The 18,903-nt window shown below is 44.9% G+C and overlaps 1 protein-coding gene across 1 annotated transcript in view; it reads right to left on the bottom strand.

Annotated features, from left to right (window-relative positions):
* Window positions 1–18,903, bottom strand: part of NUP210 (nucleoporin 210) — a 1,233,892-nt gene that overhangs the window by 697,604 nt on the left and 517,385 nt on the right. Inside the window, exon 14 of the mRNA XM_069643978.1 lies at window positions 4,311–4,456. Coding sequence (XP_069500079.1) covers window positions 4,311–4,456 — 146 coding nt within the window. The remainder of the gene's footprint in view (window positions 1–4,310; window positions 4,457–18,903) is intronic.

Here is an 18,903-nt window from a genome sequence, read left to right on the forward strand (position 1 = left end):
AAGAGATGAGTGTCATGACCACTGCTTTCAAGGAGTCAGGACCTACCCAACACCCTTGGAAACAGGCTCATAACATGCCTTATCGGCACCAGCAAGTCCCAATAGGGACCTTTTGGACCTTGTCCTGGCACCGGTGGTGCCAGGCTCATAGTAAGGACCCGTCCCGGCACAGGAAGCGCCGGGCTCATATCAAGTGTAAAAGTGCTTGGGTGAACCTACCTGAAGCAGACCATGCTGCTTACTTACCAGCCAGATGATGCTTTACTCTCTTCTAACAGGGACTACTTTTCTTTCTGGGTGGGGCAGGCACCACTCCCTGGATCACTGATGCTGGAACTCTTCTGGAAGCAAGAACTCTTTTACCTGGGCGCGGCTGCGGTGGAAGAAGACACCTAAGTACTCTTATGGGCTATTTAAACCACACCCGATTGGTACCACATGCTTCGCGTTATTCTGCATCTGCAGCAGGACGCTCACCGCGTCAGCTCCAGCGAATCTTCAGCTCCGGATCCTGTAGTTACGAAAATTACCTGCTGGGAACCAATCTTCTATCTTCAGCAGCTCCTGCAAAACAAAAGGCACAGGTTAGACAAAGGCAAAGTTAGCGCTTCAACTCACCCGAGCCATCGGCAGCATCCAAGTCGTTTTCTTTTCTGCATTCCGCGTCCGGCATCGGGCCTGCAAAGACAAAGAACATTGGTTAGTAACGTTCAGTTACAATACTGCTTACCTGTGTTGCGCTTGCTCCAACTTTGTTCGCGCTGCATTCCGGCACCTGTAAAAACAAAAGGGGACATTAAGGTGCATTCTACGGCCCTAAAGCAGTCTTCCTACTTACGTGCCTTCGAATTCACCATCTTCTTGTTACGCTCTCTGCCACGAATCTGGGAGAGCATCTTCTTTGGCATCGACAGCATCCTAAAAGCAAAAGACATAGACATAAGGAAAAAGACATTTAAAGAGAGCAACCCAAGGAGAACTTTAATACTTACAAGTCACGCTCGTGCAGCAAAACGGCGGCATCGCTCTCACCTTCCCTCTGCAATCAAGAGGTGGAACTCACATCCAGTGAAGTAACTGGACCCAGCGCCCCTGCACAAGACGCAGGATGGAGAGCTCAACATTCACTTACTTAAGGTGAGCACAACAATCATCTGAGTACCACGGGGAGAAAGGGAGAGAGGGGCTAGAACTTCTCCCATCCTTCCAGCCACTAATACCTTGATTTTCCACTTGCAGACACCTCACTCTGCAGGTCAAGCTTTCGGTGAGCAAGGGGCCAAATCCGGGAGCCAAACGAACCCTACGCCTAACTTTGAAGACGTTTGCAGCGCCCAGCCCAAGACCAGCGCCTCCGAGGGAACCAGGTGAGCGTTACAATGAGACCGTACCCAATCCAGAGTGTCCATCTTTATAAGTAGGCAATTTTATTTGTAGATTTAGGCCATAGGTCTCTAATGAGAAGATGAAATTGGTAGCTTTTGAGTCCTGGGCCATTATATGCTCAATAATTAAAGTCACCTAGGATGATGACATAGGATGTGAGCTTAATAAAGTCACCAACAAGCATAAACTACTGTTCTTCAAACAGAGGCCTGCTTACAGGTGGGCGATACATGGTGATAAGACAGATGGTGGTGTTGGAGTCAATGCCAATTTTGATCAGAGTATGTTGATAGTTATCAATAGATGAGGTGTGACAAATACGTGATGCCAAGGAGTCTATCACTGCAGTGCTGCCGCTCCGACAGGATTGACGGTCAGTTTGAAAGATTTGATAACCATCCGGATGGGCCGAGTCAGCGGCATGATTGGTTACGTCAGAGAGCCAAGTCTCAACGATCATTACGACTTTTAAAATGCAGCGCTAAAATTCTTAAAACGCCAACAGTAAATACAATAGATAAAATAGACAGAAATCAAGGTAGGAGCTAGGGTTAAACCTGAATATGGAGCTGATGTGATGCAGCAGATTGATTCTAAAGGTTGTAGTTTAGCAGCAAGCAGTAATAGTTGTCGGATGATCTGCCAAAAGAGGGGCTAAATCCTTATTAAAAGCAAAATGGGTCCCAGTGATTGGTGCAGGCTAAGCCTACCTTAATGAATCAATCCTGGGTCCCCATCAACAATCTTCTGTTATGCATAAATCCAGAGTGCTTTGCAACATGAAAGGTAAGTGGTGACAACATGTACTTCTAAGTCCCACCCATCTTCCAGTCTGTTGTGGATCAATCTCTCTGGTTAATTGAGCTCTCTGTGGCTCCTGATCAAAGTGCAGGTCTCCCTTGCAGTTTGTGGGGAGAACAGACTTTGTCTTCATCAATTCACATACTTCCTACCTCGGAAAGGGGGTCTCCCTGAAGGGGTTGCCTACTGTAAACAGTTGTCCCAGCCTTGCCATTCACTGCCCTTCATAGAGAAGGATGAGAGTTAGCTTGAAGTTGACACGTTGCATATCAAAGAGGTGTTGGGTTACCTGTCCTTTTGTCAGTTCTGGGATCTGGCCCATCGCAAGCCTGTTTCAATAAACGCTCATCCGTATGCGCTGCCACCAGCAGAACTTAAGACTATAGAGTGCGCAACCATGGAGCCTTTGATATTTTAATTAGGCTGGCCATGGCCGGAGGAAGGTGTTGCCTTCCCCTTTTCTGAGATGCTTTGATGTACCCGTGGCTGTCACATTCCAGCTAAATTTGACGGGTAGGACTGCACCTGTAGGCTGTGCCCTCCCCACTAAGAAATCAGAGTTAAAAGGAGCATGGTGTATAGGAAAACAAAAGTTGGAAATAGTTAAAGAAATTAAATGTCTAGGATTTATAATCTTGAACAAGGAGCACAAGGGCATTATTAATGGCAGACTAAAACAAAAGTTATTCTTGTATGCAAAAGCAAGAAAATATGTGGAAATATTACAAATATTCTTTGAAACCAATAGTTATTATAATAGGATGGTACTCCCCACAATACTATATGGTCTGGAATAGTACAATTTGGACTGGAAAAAGCTTGTTTGCTTAGAAAGTACTTTTTGGAAAGAACTGTTAGGTCTTCTTAAAACCATTCCAGATGTACTGATTCGGCATGAGCTGGGACTATTATCTTGGCAAAGACTAGTTCAAATATCAAAATTTAGGATTTACAGAAAAATCTTAGCTCCGCCTAGTTGATACTTGTTCGAGGATCTCAAGATTACACTGGATTTGAACTCCTATAGACCTTTAGTGGAATTTTGGATGTAGTGTAAAACTGTCTTGGAGAGTGTTGGTCTGAATCATAGTGGTCGGATTGAAAATCCTGAGAAAGCTATCAGAAAATAAAGTTAGATCAGTGGAGTAACGATTAAGATTTGCTAAGTAGAAACAAACTGCACAACAAGTTGGCAAAAAACAGTATAGATTATATCAGAAGCTCCCAGAATACACTAAGGTTTCCAGACTATAAATATTGGTCAATCTATATGAGATTTCGATTTACTCTTTTGGGATCCTTGGACAGATGGGGGCAGATAAGAGGCTTACCAGAGACAGAGTGGATATGTAGGATTTATTGCCAGGAGTCTTTGGAAACACTTTAACATTGGCTATCCTGTTGTCTACTAGACCTCAGAGGAAATTGTACTTTGGGATATTCGTAGGTGAAGAACAAATCTTGAAAGCAAATGATTTTGTGATAAGCTGATGGGTGGTCGAGAGACATTGATGATATCAGTAGGATTTTTAGTGAATATTCATACTGTGGTAGGAAAACAATTTTATTTGCATATAGGATGGATTTCTAAAAAAGAAAACAATGTTTTACTTTACTTATGTATTGACTTATTTATATTATGAGAACATATTGATGAAATGGCTTTTGTGGAGTCTTAATTAATCGTGCAAGATGTTTATGTGCGTTTCATAAAATGTGTTAAACTTTAATGATACAGAAAACCTTTTTTTTCAAGAAATTCAGTGCACAGAAGGATTAGACCCAATGTACACCTTTGCTGTACCATATGCCTGTTGTATGTGGGAATCTGTGGAGTCTTCTGAACCGTTTATATAAGCACTTAAAAAATGGTAACCCAATCACTTCAAACAACTCTTTCACATAAAACCAAGGGTCCATTTTTAGGAATGATCCCAATGTTTGGCATTACCCCAATTATAAGAGCTCCCAGAGGTAGCTGCTAATGCTTATCAAGTCTTCTTCACATGCAATAGACTTAAAAATATTTGGGATTTAAGAACCATTTTTACGTAATCAAATACTTCACTCATCCAACTCTACTAATAACTGGGATTGACAAAAAAAAGTAATCAGTGGCTTACTCGTAAAGTCAGATAAGCAGCGATGGTAAGCCTGGCACTCAGATGGATATGTCCATGGGTATAGCTAACAAGGACAGTTGTATAGCCATGGGCCTCCGCTTTGACTGTAACACCACTGCAGAAATCAGACCCAGGCTTAAGTCTCCCTGTTGAAACAAATGTATTTTTTATTAAAATATGGTGCACATTTTCTTTCTACAAAATGTTATAGTTGAAAACACTGCGTCTGGCAACCAATCAAACAGTACACCTCTGTGCTGGAAAGAGATTGTGTTAGTTTTCATTGAGGACATTTTGAAGCAGTTACTCGTGGACTGGAATGACAAATGATACATACTACAGATAAACACTACACAGAAAATTAAAAGTATACATCAATAAGTCTGCATTTGTAGTTTACATATATTGTTTTACCAGTAACAAATAAATGGATTAAAGGCATCACTGACAACAGTTGGAAAAAAAGACTTACCCTGTACCCACGAGTGAGGGGCATAATATGCCTTTGAACACAGTAAAAGGATTACAAAAACAGGGAAAAAAAGCAAACATCAATAGAAGTATTGCCGGCATGCACTGTATCCAGCAGCAGGATTGTATAGCTTGATTGGAAGAGTGTAATGGGGGAGCAGAGCTAATTACGAAGAGGTGCAACAATACTGCAAGCAAGCGGATATCAAAATATTAATGTGCTCTAAATGTGATAGAAATGAGCATTCTAAATGGCATCACAAGACAGGAATTCACAAGATATTAAAATAGTAAACCAAGCAAACAAATCTACAAACAAATATGTAAAATGAATAACAAATTCAAAAACCGAGGGACACTAGTCACCTGCTAAAAGAAAGTACAGTGTAATAATTACCAACACAAACTGTAGTAATCCCCAAGATTTTCCAAACACAATCAAATCACCCTGTTCGACAGTCTGAAGCAAGAATCCCTAGTGGAGGAAGTGTCTGGTCTGTAATGAATATTGTACTGATCAATCAGTACAGGGCAATTTACTAATCAATTAAAATAGGACAATTTATGCTGACGTAGATTTTCTATAAGCAGGTGCCAATAGGACGCTTAGAAAATAGTTACAAATAAGGTATACAAATGTATTCTAAGTTGGGTGGGGCGAGTTCTCAGATTTCAGGTCCTACGAGACTGACTGACTCTCCCGGCTGTTATTTGGCATTTGCAATAAGGGTGTGTTTTCCATAATTTGGGCCCGCTCATTATGGTTTGGATTTTCTTTAGGGTCTACAAGTGGTGACCCCTACGTGAACTCCAGTACCCTCCCCCCCCCCAAGAGGGTCCCAGGGGTCCTCCGCCACAAGTCCCGGGTTGTGCCTCCTGAAATCAGTTTGTACACACACCAAATGAAGAGGTGAGCAGATGCCATGTTTCTCTAAAGGTCTGCCTGGTTTCTGGTTTGGAAGCGCTGGCCCTGAACTGTGCAGGCTGCTGACAAGGACACTGCATTGTGAGGACTCTGAAGACAAATAGTAAGTTGGGCGCACATTTTGTATAAAATACAGTGCGCTTGAAATTTTGTCATTGCTTGTGAATTGCTATTGCTCATGAATTGATGAATTGTGTGGGAAACTCCTATTAACGAGGAAATACATTATTGTATTATATTGCATGCGCAGTGATTAATTATTGAGGTGAAGCTCCCAGATAACAGGGAAGGACGACGAAATGGAAATACGTCATGTGGGATAACCCTCAGTTCCAGAGAAGGAAACGTGAGGTGTTAATGCCCTCATCTCAAGGTAAGAGGACAGAGGAATGATTTACATCATTGTGTATTTTTTTAGTGTAGGTATTATTGACCATTGTCTATATAAGGTGGTTTGTTGTCAGGAATTGATAGCAATTGGACATATAAAAGGTGTTTGTTGGTAGGTATTGTAAGCAGCTATCTAGAGGAACATGTTTGGAGTCAGAAATTTGTTGCAGCTGTGTTTAGGACGATGCTTTTTGTTAAATGTTGTCAGTAGGTGTGTGAATCAGCAGAACTGCTATTGGTACTGAGTTTTGAAAATAGGAACATCTGGCGTTTTTGTTAAGAAAGCAGTTGCTAAGCCGGTGTCAGCAAACTTTCTTTTTGAGTTCGGTCAAAGCATTTGTGACAGTATGGATAAGCCATTGGAGTAGATGTGTGAAGCGCTTCCGCAATATAACGACAACATTTTGAAGTATCCCAATGAGTGGGTTCGGAGGAACTGTGGGAAAATTGTGTTAACCATGGCCCGAAGAGAACATGCATGACAAAATTTTATTAGAGCATATGCCCACATAATTATTGTCAACCTATAAAGGGAAACAGTGATTGGGGTATAGGCAATACAAGCAGTCTGCATTGCCGTCCCCTTCATACACGTTGAGACAGCTAGTCGCACATGGCCGTAACAATGATTTCTTCGAACCCACAGATGACAAGACGGGGCCTAGAGATTCCGAATGATGCAATGGAAACAGTAAAGCCTGCGTAGACAAGAGCACATTCTCATGAGAGAACACAAGGTGATCCCAACAGTTTGCAAGACGGTTGAAATCTGAAGGGAAGCCGCAGGGGTGGGGCTATATACTGGACGTCCCATTGGTGCGGCCTAAAGCACCCATAAAGACGTTGACAGGACACTTAAGGTGTCGACATTTTTCCAGAGGAAACCCACTATATTAAAGTTACTGAGGTTTCCCAGCCTGACGGGAAATATTCACAGCATGTGAATCCATGAAAGACCCAATGCTGGAGAAGTGCTGTGTACCCTGCTCTTGGCCAACACATTATCGTCGCACTTACAGAAGGATCTAGACAGGGTGCCCAGCCAGTTGTAGACCAGTCGCCCACACAATGTAGGGCTCCTATAAAGCATAGGGGTGGTTCGCATTAAACTAAAACAAGGAGCAGTTTTGCCAAAGTAAAACACCCCATGTCAAGGGAAGCAGCAGAGGGCATTTACTCCACCTTCGAGGCCTTATGTCAGCAGGGCATAATACAGCCGCCAGAATCCCCATGCAACACAGATATTTATCCTTTGAAAAAAGCAAAAGTAGGAATGACTCAGTAAAACCTTTGACCTTACTGCCAGAGAAGGGTTACAAGATGGACAAAGACAAGCTGCAGTTTTGTCAGTAATACGTTGTTTATATAGAGCAGATAATATCAGCAGGCAGAATAATAACACCAGAAATGGCCACAGCAGTACAGAACACACCACGTCCCACCACAGTCAAGTACATGCAGTAGTTTTTAGATCTATGTAACTACTGTCGCGAATGGATATTTGATTATTCAACATACACCAAACCACTATTACAAGGGCTAAAAGAAGCACAGAAAACAAAAGGGCCCATTGTCTGGACACACCAAAAGATTCAATCATTTGAGGAGCTCAAAAAAACAATCAGCAGTGCCCCAGTTCTGGCCACACCAGACTTTAAAAAATAATGTTTGTTCTCACATTCCAACGGTCAGGCAATGGTTGTCCTCATGCAGAAGATTTCACTGGGATACAAGACTGGCTTATTACAGTGGTCTCCAGGACCCAGTCATGCAGGGACATTTCCCATGCGAATAGGCTCTGGCAGCCACCATGGTCGCATCCAGAAATCATGCACTATAACCATGGGATGCCCCATCATCCTTTATGTAAAGCATGCAGTTTTCGCAATCCTAGAAAAGTCAAAATCCATTCTCACTACCGCACAAGCATTAGGATATGAAGTGAATTTGTCCAACTCCATTCACATTGCCAGGTGCCACACTGTTAATCCAGCAACATTTACTCCAGAACCAGTACAGCCAAATGACAGCATGCATGATTGTGCTAAATATGAGGACACCACTGATTATACTACCCTTGTTAAGGAAGATGCACTGTAAGCAGAGAAGGTGCTCTTCGTTGACGGTTCATCAACTATCCATCAGAACAATGAAATAAGAGACACAGGAGCAACAGCAGCCAGCCTCGAATCAGGGGAGAATCATGTTAGCAAAGGTCCCACTTCCCTCACACTACTGTGCGGAGGCAGCAGAATTGCCAGCACTGACAACAGCATTAGAACTGTCGCAAGGGTGCTCCGCTACCATTTATTCAGATTCAGCTTATGTCACATATACAGTATACTCCGGACTGTCTAGATGGCACAGGAGAGGGTTTAGAACAAATCAGATGGTACGCCCATACAACATGCTGCACTACTCTCCAGGCTAATAGACACACTAGCGCTCCCCACAGCAGTCACGGTAGTGAAATGCATAGCGCACACCAACAATACAAACTCAATTTCTTATGATAATAGCGCAACAGATTTGGCAGCAAAAGAAGCAGCTTATTTAGAAAGCTCTAAGGACACAGTGTCCTCTGAACTTTCCCTGCAACAGTCGAAATAACAGTCTCTTTCAATGCACTTCCACTGCCCCAAATTCTTGAACTGCAAGAACAAGCTCCCCAGTAGGAAAAGCAGTTTATGGAGAAAAGGGGTATGCTCTATGTCCTACAGTCCTCATGGAGGCAAGAAATTTCAGGAAAACCAGTTATGACCCAAGAGCTGCTCACCGTCACCTCGAACTGTTGCACTATCCATCTCGCACATCCAAGGAATACATTGCAGGAGCTCATTAGTGATTTAATTGCAAACTATTACCTGCCAAATGTATACTACAGGTCACACTCAGGATACTGAAAGCTACATTGTCACGTCCCTTGGGGCGGTTTCGACAGTTGCACATCGACTACGTAGACATGGTTAACAGGTGCAGTGATTTTCATTTCCTAATTGGTGTGGTTTTACCATTCTCTCGATGGCTTGAAACTGGTCTATGTGTCCATCCTGATGCTAAATCAGCAGCCACATTTCTAGTGCATATAGTATTTCACAATGGAGAATATGTGATGCCATCAGATCAGATAATGGCACTTACTTTTTTCAATGAGATGTTCAAAGAAATCTGTTCTCTAATAGGAATAAAACACAAATTGTTCTCCATTTACCACCCACAAGCCAACTATGTAGTGGAGGGAATGAATGGTTTATTGAAGCAAAAACTTGCCAAACTGTAATACATTGCATAAACACTGGCTCCACTGTTTTCCCCTTTGAATTATTGCGCTGTGCCATCAGCCATGGTCTGATCATCTCGCGCCACGTGAAATAATCAAAGGCAGGGGGCTGCACACACCTCACACCTGCACGCACAGCCTCTGATGCACACACCTCTGCTAAAATTCTTGAAGAATTCCAGGGGTACCTTCGGGAACTAACAATATCGGTCAGATTTAAATCTTGCCAGGTTGGTCCTATCACAACAGTCATGACCCTCTGGTAGACGAGTCATCACCAGCACCACAGGTCATTACAGTCTCAGCAACTACAGCTCTTTCCAAGCGGTCGTGTTTTTCTTCGTAACTTTGTAAATTCCTTGGACGCTACAAATTACTCTAAGCTACTCCCACAGCCATCAAAGTCTCCAGACGCAAGGCATGGATACACCACAGCGACATCCGTAAGGACAAGAGTACCATCACGCCCCTCCAACAGGAAGAGGGGAGAATAGCAAGGGGATTACCTCCCTAGGTTTCATACGTCTAGTTGGGCGACTAGACTTTTCACCACGGGATCAGGGAATAGCAGATGAACTTAGGCAGTATATGCCTTATATTGTTCTTATTTTTTTGGATCTTCCGTTTTCTCATGATATATTTTACATGCTTTGTGTTACATTTCTCCAATCACGTACCCTGGCTCGGCATCTATGTTCACACAAGCTAAGAAAAGTTTAATGTAGGAACTGAAGTTTAGCTGCCCCATTCCTTTCTCATTGGAGGCTACCTTGGAATCGAGCTGCAGTGATGCTGGCTGACCAGAAATCCGTTGCCATTATTACTGTGTCTACGCGGTCATGTGATCCACGTCAGCTGATTGCTGACTTAGACCCCACCTCAATCAGCTGTTTAAAAGTATAGCAGTGCAGGAGTTTGCTGCTTCTGATTACAGCTACTTTTACTTGTGTTTCCAGTGTTCCGGTATTCTGTTACCTTTACCGTTTCCCTCATTGCCGACTCCTGCCTGCTGTACGGACTGCCTTTGCCTCTGGTCCCTGCACCTGTATAGATACCATGGCTACAACTCCTGCACGCTGTTCGGACGGTTTCCGTGATTGTAGCTCCACCTCCTTTTATGCTACGAACCCTGTGCTGTTACCTCAGCACCAGCTTCAGGACTGTTCCTTCTTTCCTGTTGTCTGCACTCCATGGACAGGTTTCTGCATCTGTTGAACTCAGTGCACGTTCAGGACGCTCCGCAGATTAGATATTAGTGCATCGTCCAGGCTCTAGTGCGTCCCTCTTGCCGCCCGGTCTCCGTTACGTCAGTTACCCTTAATAACTTCCTTGTTTGTTTGTTGTGTTATCCTTGTAATTGTTTTTGGACTTCCTCCTGCTCCTGTCCACCTGCACCTTTCCTCTCCACAAAACATTACTTGGTAAGGAAACCATACTTTTGTTTCACTTGTCATAGTACCCAATATTGGTCATCAGGTAATCCTGAATTGTGTCTTCTAGGGCTTTGGAGATAGAAGGTTACATCCACATCATCTAAGTCATACTGGACCAGTCCAGAACTCAGACAGGTGATTGCCGCCCTCCTAGATAGGTGACATATCGTTTGGCTAACTGGATATTGATTATTTGTTTTTCTTTTGCAGCCTGGGTACGTGGTGGTGTGTTCTCCCTGCTCTTTTAGGCGATTTGTCCCTCTGTCTGGCTGAGTCTACCTACAGCAGAAGGGTGTATCAAAGAAAAGAGTTCCCTCAAGTGAGGAGGCCTGGGTTAAGGAATGAGGTGTCCAGCCAAGGGACCAGCAGTAACCTTTCGACTCCGGAGCCACTGGTTTGGTGAGTAACACTTTGTCCCTCGAAAGTGTGAGTCTCTTAACATTACTAACATTGAACATGAACCTACAGATGTTCACGTTTCTGTGCCCAGTGTTAGCACGGCCATTTCTAAATCCACGTGCGATCCCAGATAAGTCCAACAATGTGCATCACCATGCAGAGGAAAACATGTGTTTTTGCCACATGCAGGCAGTGGGGAGAATTCAAGTGACCCAGGTTTTGTTTGTTCATTGATTCTTTATGCAGCAGCCACACAGATTATTCTTGCTTCAGGAGATGGCAGTTTAGTTCACCTAGCCTTTTGTAAGGTGCAAGGAACAATGCAGGGACAAAAGGTCCAAGTACAGTGGATGGAAGTTAATGCAACATTTTATGACAATTATGTAGACCTGATAACTATGGACAAAGGGTTGAGTGATCTTATGACATGCATTACTTACCGTAATAGCATTTCTGATGATTCTATCTGCTTAGATTCACATGCTAAAACAAAGGTGATGTTTAGAATGAATCTTAACCACTGGCATTGCTCTGGGCAACTCTCCAGACTATCGTTCTTTGCCTGCCAAGCCATTACAGAAGGGGAAAGATCATATGCACATCAGGCTTGATCTCACTCCAAAAGGGGCAGTCCAGACCGTACTGCTAGGTCACATCCCTTCTGCACGAGACCACAAGCATCCCAAAACATTTTTTGGCCTTGTTGGGCCTCATCAGTGAGGAGTAGCTTGGGTCTCTAGGCCCAACATATGCATATTGTCCGACACCTAGTGGTAACTGCTTAGTATTGCATCTCGTCTTTCGAGGATCGAAAGGGTACGTCGACATGGGCTTTCCTGTAACACTATCCCCAACGTGATGTGTAGTGTACCCAAAATCCCTCACGCGTTGAGGTGCCTCCGATTGTATTTTTTCTGCTGTGAGGGAGCCTTATGACTATCACAAGTGAGTACAGAAAAGAGAGAATAGTAGTAAGAAGTCTATGTTCCTTCCATCCGAGCGGGAGGAAGGGTGGGTGCATGTGAATCTAAGCAGATACAATCATCAGAAATGCTATTACGGTAAGTAATGCATGTCTTCTGATGCTTGTTAATCTGCTTAGAATCACATGCTGTGCATAGACTAGCGAGCAGTACCCGGAGTTGGAGGTGGGATGTGGGAAGGAACAGTAGTGAAAAGATGTCTTAGCACTGCTTGTCCCGCCTGAGAATCAGACCTAGAATAAGTGTCTAGCCAATAGTGTTTTGTAAAGGTGTGTACAGAACTCCAGGTTGCCGCTTTGCAAATGGACTCTAGCAGAACATTTGCAATGAATGCTATGGAAGCCCAAGTGCCCCCGAGTAGAGTGATGCAATTGACAATCCATCTTGAGATGACTGATGTAGAGACAGGATCCCCTTCTCTATCAGCTGCCACTGAAACGAAAAACTGATAGTCTATCTTAGTGGTTTAGTTCTTTCCAGGTAATACATGACTGCCCTGCGCACATCTAGTGTGTGTAGGCTTCTCTCCGCCATGTTAGTGGGGTTCTGGGAGAAAGTCTGCAATTCTATAGACTGGTTCACATGGAACTTGGAAAATAATTTGGGCGCAAATCGAGGACGAGCACGCAGAACCACTTTATCTCTGAACTGTAACAAAATGGGTCTAGAACTGAGAGGGCCTGTAGTTCACAGACTCTTCTTATTGAAGTGACTGCCACTAGGAAGGCGGTCTTGTATGTAAGAGATTTGAGACTCGCTTTGTGCTCAAAAGGAGATCCCATAAGTCTAGTTAATACCACATTCAGGTCCCACCCAGAAGCCGGGTTAGAAATGGGGGAAATGAATCCTTTTAATGCCTCAATAAAACTAGAAGAGACCGGAGGTACTTTTTTACCGACCACTTATAAACAGCCCTCCATCGAACCTTTGATTAAACAATACACTGGCCCTCATTACAACCTTGGCGGAGGACTATGGTGATATTAGCACCATGGTCCATGCCGCTAAGGTTACGATTCCGCCATGGTGGATGGCGGAATTACCGCCCCATTCCAAGGTGAGTGGGGCGGTAATTCCCCATTCACCATTTGCCCTTCCCCATTTTGGCCCCCATAGGGCATAATGGGAATGGGGAAGGCGCTAATTACGGCACCGTAAATTACGGTGCCGTAATTAGCTCCAAAGTCCCTTTGCGGGTTGGATTTTTAACGCCTGCTAAAAGCAGACGTTAAACACCAACCCGCAAAGGGACACTTGTAATCAGGCGTTAAGGGTTAACGGCGCTGTTAAACCCTTAACGCCTGAGTTGTAATGAGGGCCACTATGTTTATAGGGTCACTTGCTTCCCCACTATCCATTTTTGATTTTGTCGCCCTTACATATGATTTATAATCATTATATACTCATTTACTACACCAGTTTGTATCAAAAATATTCATTTATTGTTTTTTAAACACATTGTTAATAAAACACTTTTTTACAATTTTCTTTTCTATAGTTGTAGGACTTAACGCCTTCCATGAATGCCTTAATAACTGGTATCTTTCACCAAGTCACGTTTTGTTGGGACGTTGTGTAGGCTGAGTGTGCAGCTAAGTGAACCTTCAGGGAATTAAAAACCAGGCCTGATACTAGTGAGTCAGGTACAACACAATATGGGTAGGTGAGCAGCCAATGGGATTGATGCTTTTGTAATTGCACTAGATGACAAAGCCCTTCCATTTGCTGGAGTAGCAATGTCAGGTGTTAGGTTTTCTTACTTCCCTAAGTATGTCTATGCATCTGTAAGGAAGTCGGAGATGCCCAAACTCTGACTATGACTTCAGGAGCCAGGCCGCTAAATTCAGAGTTTGCTGCCATGGATGAAGAGTGTCCCCTTATCCTGAGATAGCATGTTGTATGGGCAAGGCAGTTTCATTGGAGGAGAGAGCGACATTTCCATCAGATGGGAGAACCAGTATTGGCGGGCCCATATCGGGGCCATCAATATCATGGTGACTGGTTCCTGGTGCATCTTGTACACGATCTTGTTGAGTAGGGGAGTCGGGGGGGGGGGGGGAGCTTAAACAAATGCCCCTGACCATGTTATCCAGAGACCGTTCCCCTTGGATCAGTTCTGAGGGTACCTGGAGGCGTAATCTGGGCATTGCGAGTTCTCCAGAGTTGCAAACAAGTCGATCTTGGGGAAGCCTCATTCTGCGAAAACATTGGACACAATGTCTTTGTGTAGTCACCATTTGTATTCTAAGGGCAGTGGGAGGTCTCTGCTGAGTATGTCCGCCAGAATATTGAGTTCCCCTGGAATGTGTTGGGATAACAGGAACATCCTGTGTTTGAGAGCTCACTTTCAAATGTTCTGGGACAGTTTGGAATGAGTGCCCCCTTGTTTATTCAGGTAGTACATGGCCGTGGTGCGGTCTGAGAGGATCAGGACCGTCTTCCCCTGCAACTGTGTCTGAAAGGCCTTCAGTGCTTTGAATAACGCTAGCAGCTCCAACAGGTTTATGTGGTTGGATGCTACTGGTGGGGACCGTCTGCTGAAGCAGGCGAGCCCCCCACCCCGTGAGAGATGCATCCGTCTTGAGAGTGGCTTCTTCTGTGGGAGTGGTGAAGGTCTTCCCCTTGAAGAAGTTTTCCCTCGACCACCACTGCAGAGAGAGAACGAGGGAAGCTGAGACAACCACTAGATCGTCCCATTGTCCACTGGCCTGACACCTCTGGCTGTTGAGCCACTCTTGCATGGACGCATGCGCAAACGTGCGTGAGGAACCAAGTAAATGCAGGACGCCATCATTCCTAACAATCGCATGACTTTACGTACCATCACCTCTCAACTGGTGACATATTGAGGGATCTGAAACAGCATGGTTTGTACACTCTCCTTAGAGGGGAAGACGAGTCAGTTCTTTGTCTGAATTAATACCCCCAGAAACTGCTTGACTTGACTGGGGTCTAGGCTGGAGTTCTTCTCGTTTATGGAGAATCCTAGACTGAATAAGAGGTCCATCATCTTTTGGGTATTGGACAGGCATGCGCCATAGGAATCCCCCGTTATGAGCCAGTCATCGAGGTAAGGGTAAACTGGAAGGACTGCCTGCGCAGGTGTGTTTCCGCCACTGCCAGTACCTTTGTAAACACCCTTGGGGCTGAGGCAATGCCGAAGGGGAGGACATTGAATTGATAGTGCTTGTCCTCTATCATGAACCTTAGGTATTTTCTGCATGCCGGCAACCTAGATATATGAAAGTATGCATTTTTTCAAGTCCAATGTTGTCATGTAATTCCCCTGCGTTAGCAGAGGAATTACCTCTTGCAGTGTCACCATCCGAAACCTTTGAGGTTTGACAAATTTGTTTGCTGGCGCGAGTCTAGCACAGGGTGCATGGTGAGATCATTTTTTGGGTACAAGGAAGTACACTGAATAAATATCCTCGTTTACCTGTAGAATAGGGACGATTTCGATGGTGCCCTTTAACTGCAGGATCTCGACCTCTTGTAGCAGGATCCTTAGGTGTTCTGGTGTTAGGCGTCTTGATCTCGGTGGTCTGAATCGAGGTGGTCGGCTGAAATCTATGCAGTACACGTGGGCGACGGTCTTGAGCACCCACTGGTCTGTTGTAATCCCCTCTCATTTCTGATGGAGGCCGGGGAGCCTCTGGGGGTGGAATTACAGCCCCTTCCTTTCCCACGGCGTAGTCCCCTAGGAGGACACGGGGTAGTGGAGGTAGAACCCCGTCTTGAGGACCAATTGTTCCCGCAACCATATTGGTTGTGAGGGGAGCGAGCCTAGGAATGCCCATGAAAGGAGCGACGAGAACCTCCCCCTCTGTTGAAAGGGTCTTTGAGTAATTTGATTAAAAGTCTTCAAAGTCTTGTGTTCCTGTTTTGCTATTTCCAGTGCCTCATCAACGGCCTTGCCGAACAAGTTGGAGTCCTCCACCGGCTTGTTGATTAAGGACGCCAGCAGCATCGAATGTATTTTTGAGAACGTTGTGGTTCACCTGCTTACCCTCAGATACTATCGTAAGCAGGCAAGTACACGCCGGTTCAGGGACCTCCTGTAGGCCCTCCTGCAGCAGGTTCCGTTAAACGTCCGAGTAGCTGGCTAACCTCATGGTGTTATTGGCTATACGGGTGGAGTAGGCTGCCGCAGTGGTTATTCTCTTTCCCAGAGGGTACAATTTCTAACATTCTTTGTCAGGCTGTGCCTTGCCTGTGGACAAGGGGACACGTGCCCTCTTCCTCGTCCTGACCACCAAAGAAACCGGGTGGCATGCCCCCCAATGTAGAGGGTCAGTAGGGGAGGGGCGAAAAAGTTTCTCCACCCATGGATTAACTGCCCTGGTTTGCGAGGGCATCAATAATAAAGAAGCATTGAGTCTTTTAATAGAATTAAGTAATGGGAAAGCCTGACTGGCAGGAGGCTTCTCCTTTACAATGTCTTCAACAAAATCGGAATCTGGCACGGCTTCCTGCGTGGCAATTTGTAAGTGTTCGACTGCTTTCTTTAAGATGGCGTTTAACAGGTGATGGCTGACCTAATGGTGGGGGGGTCCCATACAGAAGCTGTCAGGGTCCCGGGTAGGGGTGGAGGACGCCCAAGGCAGGTCGTCCACTAGCTGTTCGTCCCATCCATCCCCGAGTCTGAGTAGTAGGATCATCAGCAGGATCACCATACTGTAGGTAGGGGTCAATAAGTACTCCATCACCAGTAAGGTAAACAAAACTCTTCCTCATGAAGAATATCAGAAGTTCTTTGGAACTTAGCCATAGGTGTATAAGGGCTCTCTTCACGAGGCCTTTTAGGAGCAAACTTTTCTGAAAATTCCACAAACTTGCCTGCCTGTTCATGCAACCCTCAAACTTCTCTCTGGTCCATGATGAGGAGCCAGAGGAGTCTAGCGGAGGAAAGGGCTCTTCTTGATGATCTTTCTCCTTAGAATGTCGAGATTTTTCACCTAGACTCTTCGATAAGGATAGAGAACTCTGAGTAATCTTTCCGCTCTTCCTGGCGTTTCGACATGTCTTTCGATATGTCCCTAGCCTTGTTCTTTGGTTTAGTCTTCGAAACAATCTTAACGATACTATTGCTAATGTTCAGCGTTACAAGGAGGTGTTTGGGTTGTGTAGGCGGTTGCAGCATTGATTTTGACGCAACCGGGGCCTTGTGCAGCGTCAGCACTCTCTTCTGAGGCGTCTCGACGTCCGCGTGGCTTTTGGTGCACCCTTACTCTTAAACTACCCTGACGCATGCCGGGGTTGCGGGGAGGGCTGCCGATCACATGAATCGGCAGGAGCCACCGAAATATCGGATTGTGTGTGCGTCCCTGTCGCCGGGATCTACATTCTGCATAGCAGGACTGTCGTCGTGCCTAGCGGTGGCGGACACGGACGTTGTGGAGCAAGAGTGCTCCGATGTAAGGTCAATGGCATCTGAAGTAGAGCCTTGGTCGTCGCTTATCTCCTCATCCCACTCGGCAGCGGGGGAGCAACATTCGGCCTGCGACATACCATAGGCTGCCCCCCGCTTTACTCAACGCTCCTCAATGGTCTTAGGACGTAGGAGCTTACAGGCCTCACAGGACACCTAGTCATGATTATGCTTGTCTTTCCATGAGAATTTTCCATTACATGGAATTTTCCCTTACAGGAAGGGCAAAATCTAAATGGTGTCCTGTCCATAGCTCAGGAAAGTAAAAGCAATGACAGAACCAAAGGGACAAAGAGAGGGGAGAAGGAAAGACATTTAAAAGAATAGAAACCCCCAGACCCCACTCTCCCTACTGCGTAGGCCAACCAGAAGGCCCGGCCACTCAGTCGGCAGTGCCGACCAGAGCACTAGCTGTCTAAGGTCTGTTCTTAGCGGTCTTCGGCGGTGGTTCAGGAATCAACCGTCGAAAAGGGGTATCTGGTCATTGCATCGAAAGCAATACCATCAAATGCCTTTCCATCTAAAAAATTGCATTAAAAAAAAACATCGAATGAATGTTTTTTAAAGGTAAAGGGTAAAAAACGGGGGCTTGGAGGGAAACCTCTCCATTAAAAATAAAAATAAAAAAAAACACATTCAATGCAATTTTTTTTCAATGCTTTCTTTTTAGATGTAATGGTCTGTCGATGGTAATAATTCGATGCAATGACCATAAACCTCGAAAAGGGGATGATAATATAAATGCGACCAGAGGTCGGGAAATATAACAATAGCTCTGCATAAGGCAACCAGCTAGCTGGGTGGAAAAAAAATGGAGGACCTGGACGCGCGAGGGATTTTGGGTACACTACACATCACGTTAGGTATAGTGTTACTGGCAATCCCATGTCGACGTCCCCTTTCGATCCTCGAAAGACAACATGCAATACTCCGCTCTTACCTCTAGATGTCGGACTATATGCACAGCATGTGGTTCTAAGCAGATTAACAAGCATCAGAAGAACAAGTTGCTTTCTTACCTGGTAACGTTCTTTCGATGGGATGTTCCGACGACGTATTCCATATCTATGAATGATAATCACCACAGCTGTGCTGCTTCGGAAAATTTTCAGTGTCTGCGTCCTGTGTCGATGATGTCAATACGCTGTCCTCAAGGGCCTCCATCGAGCAGACGTCACCGGATGTTATAAGTAGGATGCACGACGCCCGTAGCCTCAGTTGTAGTTTTATCCCCAGAACGTGTGGCACCAATCTTCTGCCAGTATGACCACAGAAAGCCTT

The sequence above is a fragment of the Ambystoma mexicanum genome, chromosome 2p (genome assembly GCF_040938575.1).
Source record: "Ambystoma mexicanum isolate Mex_15411 chromosome 2p, UKY_AmexF1_1, whole genome shotgun sequence".
In the NCBI taxonomy this organism is placed as follows: domain Eukaryota; kingdom Metazoa; phylum Chordata; class Amphibia; order Caudata; family Ambystomatidae; genus Ambystoma; species Ambystoma mexicanum.